The 5,138-nt window shown below is 35.5% G+C and overlaps 1 protein-coding gene and 1 pseudogene across 1 annotated transcript in view; one reads left to right on the forward strand and one right to left on the reverse strand.

Moving 5' to 3' along the window:
- Positions 1–3,355, reverse strand: part of LOC102862848 — a 39,012-nt pseudogene extending 35,657 nt beyond the window's left edge.
- An 11-nt stretch (positions 3,356–3,366) lies between these two features.
- LOC102863260 overlaps positions 3,367–5,138 on the forward strand; it is a 475,179-nt gene continuing 473,407 nt past the window's right edge. The window contains exon 1 of the mRNA XM_006891348.1: positions 3,367–3,562. Coding sequence (XP_006891410.1) covers positions 3,367–3,562 — 196 coding nt within the window. The remainder of the gene's footprint in view (positions 3,563–5,138) is intronic.

The raw sequence follows: 5,138 nt of genomic DNA on the forward strand, positions 1-5,138 counted from the left end.
TATATATATATGTTTATTTGTTTATTTTTAGAGTTTCTACTTAGATTTGTTCCTAAGAAGTATTTAATCTTGCGACTAACTCATTTTAATTGTTTTTTTCCTTATTTCTTGTTATATGTTCTCTTTGTTACTGTAGCAAAATTTGCCTGATTTTTGTATGTTGAATTCGTATTATGCTATTTTGCAGAATTGATCGACCAAAATCCAACTGTTTACTTGCAGAATCAGCAGAAAAACAGAGCTCTCAGTACTTATCTGCTGAAGCAAAAAGCAAAATAAAAAGGAAGGAAAATGAAGAAAGTCTAAGAATAATGTAGGACATCATCAAGAGGAATAAATTGTGTAATTGGAATTCCAGAATGAGAAGGGGTGAAAGTGCCAAAAATTGTGAAAGAATTGTTAGAAGGAAACACTCCAGGTTTCATGAAGAATGAAAAAAATACACATCCAAGGAGTTATTGCTGTTGTTGTCTTTTAAGTGCCATCAACAACCTTAAGAACAAATCTAAACACTGTTTTAACCTGTTTCATTTTCATACTTGCTGACACACTAGAGCCTATTGTGGCAGTCACTGTGCCAGTTCATCTGGTTGAAGATCTTTCCCTTTACTGACTCTATACCTTTCCAAGGATGATGTCCCTCTCTAAGATTTTATCATCTTTGCTTCCAAGGAGCACTCTGGGTGCACTTTCTCCAAGATATATTTGTTCTTTTGGCAATCTATGGCATATTTAGTATTTTTCTCCAGCACCACAGTTTAAGGCATCAATTCTTCTGTCATCCTTATTCAATGTTTGGCTTTCAGATGCATAACAAGTTATTAGAAAGGCCATGGCCTAAATCAGATGCATCTAAGTCCTCAAACTAATATCATTGTTCTTCAATAACTTGGAGAGATCCCTGACTGCAGACTTTCCCAATGAAATACATCTCCTGATTTCTTAATTGCTAGTACCAAGGGTGTTGATTGTTGAGCCAAGCAAGCAAGGAGCTGAGAAAACCCCAAATAAAATAAATCTCAAAAGAAAAATGTCAAGGTATAAAGTAGTTACATTCTCCATAATCAAACACAAGGAGACAATTCTGAAAGCAGCTGGGGGGGGGGGCAGAAATAAAAGTAACAGATAAAGGAGAGCAAATAAGATTATATATCAGTTACTAAGCAGAAAGCAAGTGAACAAGAAGACAGTGGATTGGCATATACAAAACATTCAGAGTAAACAATTGCCAGCCATGAATCTTGTACCCAGTAAAACTGTCGATCAAATACAATGGAGAGATCAGAGTATTAAAGAAAAGTAAAAACTAAGCCTGTTTATGAAAATATGATCAATGTTGTAAGAAATACTAAAAGAAGTCCTTAGCAGAAAGACATCACAGAAAAGTTAATGAATCAAAGTAATCAGCAACAAAACAAAAAAGAACCTAACAAAATGATAGCATTGAAGCCTTATCTTTTGATAATCACACTGAAAGTGAATGATATAAATTCATCAATAAAGAGAAAAAGCATAGTATGTGTTGGATTTAAAAAAAAAAACCCAACTATGGCTACGAAGAAAAGCAGGAATGGCAATATTAAAACCGGATAAAATAGACTTCAGAATAAAAATCAACAAGATGAAAAGAAAAAAACACTATCTAATGCTTGAAAGGTCAATAGAATAAGAGGACATAACCATAATAAACACCCAAATTATAAAACTTCAAAATTTACACCACAAATATTAGCAGACTTGACAAAAGAAGTAGACATCATCATCATGATCATAGTATCATCACCACTATAATTAGAGACTCCAGCATATCACTTACATTGAAAGATAATACTATTAAAAAGAAACTCAACAAATATGCAGAACTAAACTAAATGACTAACCAACTAGACCCTAAAGACACATATAGGATAATGCACCATAAAATAGTTTAATATTCATTCTTCTCCAGTACATACGGAACATTTTCAGAATAGGTCACAAAACCAAGCCTCAATAAATGAAAATAAATGTTTAAATTCTAGAAAACATTTTCTCAGTCCACAATGCAATGCAATTAGAAATCAACAACAAGAGGATAAAGGATAAAAATTTATGCACTTGGAAGCTAAATAAAATCCTGTTTGAACATTATTGTTGAGTAATAGAATAAATAAAAATGTTCTTGAAACAAATGAGAATGAAACACAATTTTCCAAAATCTCTGGGATACAGGAAAAACAGTTTCTAGAAATCAAATCTGTGGGGGGTTTTTTCTATGTCTATGTCTATGTCTATGTCTATGTCTGTGTCTGTGTCTGTGTCTGTGTCTGTGTCTGTGTCTGTGTCTATGTCTATGATATATTGAATTCTCTTCTCCAACACAACTCAGAGGCTAAGATTCTTCTATCATTTTTATTCATTGTGCAACTTTCAGAGGAAAACTAAGTAACTGAAAATTGTTGTTGTTGCTGTTGTTATGTGCTGTTGAGTCACTTGCGACTCATAGTGACCCTATGTACAACAGCCCTAAACTCTGCTCTGTCCTGTGCCAATCGCACTGTCTCTGATACACCCATCCCGATTACCCCAGTCACTAAATCAATCCACCTCATAGAAGGCCTTACCCTCCTGCGCTGTCCCTCCACCCTACCAAGTATGCTGTCGCTCTCCAAGGACTGGTTCCTCCTTACAACATGTCAAAAATATGTTAGACAGAGCTTCAGAATCCTTGCCTCCAAGAAGCTGCTTGGTTTAACCCTTTGTAGGATGAATCTGTTCATTTTCCTAGAAGTCCATGGTACCCTCAATACCCTTCTCCAGCACCAAAGCTCAAAGGCATCAATTCTCCTTCTATCCTCCTTAGTTATTGTCCAACTCTCTGATGCATAATAAGTGATTGCAAAGACCATGGCCTGTATTAGATGCATCTTAGTCTCCAGAGAGATACCATTGCTCTTCAGTACTTTGGAGAGGTCCCTAATAGCAGACTTTCCATGGAAATATGTCTTAATTTCCTGGCTACTGGTGCCAAGAGCAAGAAAACTAAAGCTGTGAACAATCTCAATCTCTTCACCATCCATACTGATGCCGCCAATTGGCCCAGTGGTTGAAAATACCAGGATTTTATTCAGGCACACCTTAGTCTTTAAGCTAATATCATTGTTCTTTAGTGCTTTGGAGAGATTGTTGAGAGCAGATTTTCCCAGTACAACATGTCTTCTGAATTCTTGATTATACCCAGAGTGTTGATTTTGGATCCAAGAAAGATGAAATTGTTGACAACATCAATCTTTTCTCCATCTACTGTGATGTTGCCTATTAGCTCAGTGTATCTGTGTGCATGCCAGGCACCTCCAATACCTGCACCTGACACCATCACCTGCAACAATGCCAGGCACCCAGCCCTTGCACCCACCTTCACATTCCATGCCTGCCACCTACCTCCAAGCTCCATGCGTGCCTCCACACTCTGTGAATGCCACCAGCATCCTGAGCCTTCTATCCACCTACATGCTTCACCTACCTCTATGCTCTGCCCACCTCTACACAGTGACTTTAGATCAAAAACCTATCAGCCCCTCAGGCATGAAAAACTCTACCACAGCAATATCACAAAAGAAGAAGGTTACCTCACAACCTACACAAGCACAAAGCAAGATGTCACCCCCTCAAAAGTGACAAAGTATCAATGGATCCCCTGAAGCCAGAAAGTCTGATAGAACTTTCTGACACAGAATGTAAAAGAACAATGATTGACTAGTTTCAATAATGGAAAGACAAACTTGAAGAATTACACGACACTGCAAGCAAAAACCAAGAGGTGCTTAAAAAAATTCAAAACAATGCAGATAAAACAAATGAGATACTAGAGGCTCTGGAAAAATAAGAAATCACAATCCACAATATGAGGTTTAATGTATCAGATGTTGTCAACATGATGGAGTCACACATGAACAGAGTTGAAGAGATAGAACACAGAATCAGTGAAATAGAAGATAAAATTGTCACCACTGAACTCCTACGAAAAAACAGAACCAAAAAGGAAGGATAAAGAAGAAAACCTAAGAATATAATGTGGAACACCATCAAGAGAAATAACATGTGCATCATTGGAATCCCAGAACAGAAAAGAGAAAGTAAAGGCACCAAAAAAGTTGTGGAAGTACTACTACAAGAAAACTTCCCAGGCAAAGTGAAGAATGAGAGAATATGTATTCTATCTATCTAATAATTCAGCACATTCATAAAAAAGTTTTAAAAAAACCCACCAAGCTGAGAGAATACCATATAGAATAGAACCCAAAAGAAAAACATCAAGGCATATCATAGTCAAATTTTCCAGAACCTAAAATAAGGAGAAAATTCTGAAAGCAGAAAATGAGAAACCAAGAGTAACCTGTAAGAGAGAGCAAATAAAATTAAGTGCAAATTTCTAAGTAGAAATGATGCAAGCAAGAAGACAGTGGAATGACATTTATTGAATACTGCAAGAACACAACTGTCAACCAAGAAAAATGAAGATAAAGAAAGACTAAAAATAAAAGGGTGAGGAAAAAATATATACCAAGCAAATGCCAACCAGGGAAAAAAAAGGCAAAGGTAGTAATATTAATCTCTATTAAAATAAATTTCAATGCAAAAACCATCACAAAGAACAAGGAAGGTTACTACATAATGCTTAAAGGATCAATATAACATGAAGACATAACAATAATAAATATCTATGCACCAAATGATAGACCTACAAAATATATAAAACAAACATTAACAAAACTGAAAAAGGAAATAGACAACACTACTATAGTAGTTAGAGACTTCAATATACAGCTCTCAAGAAAAGATACAATTACCAGAAAGAAACTCAACAAAGATGCTGAAGAATTAAGCCACACAATAAACCAATTTGATCTCAAAGATATTTATAGGTCAGTGCACCACAAAAAAGTAAAGTATACATTCTTTTCTAATGTGCATAGAATGTTCTTGAGAATAGATCACGTATTGGGCCACAAGGCATGCATCAATGAATTAAAAAACATAGAAATTATACAGAACATATTTTCATATCCTGTGCCCATTTTTCTATTGGATTATTTACCTTTATCTTGTTGTGGTGCTCAAGTATTTCATAAATTCTGGATATAAGTCCTTTATCTGAT

The sequence above is a fragment of the Elephantulus edwardii genome, unplaced genomic scaffold (genome assembly GCF_000299155.1).
Source record: "Elephantulus edwardii isolate Elephantulus edwardi_28Jun2011 unplaced genomic scaffold, EleEdw1.0 scaffold00096, whole genome shotgun sequence".
Classification (NCBI taxonomy): Eukaryota; Metazoa; Chordata; class Mammalia; order Macroscelidea; family Macroscelididae; genus Elephantulus; species Elephantulus edwardii.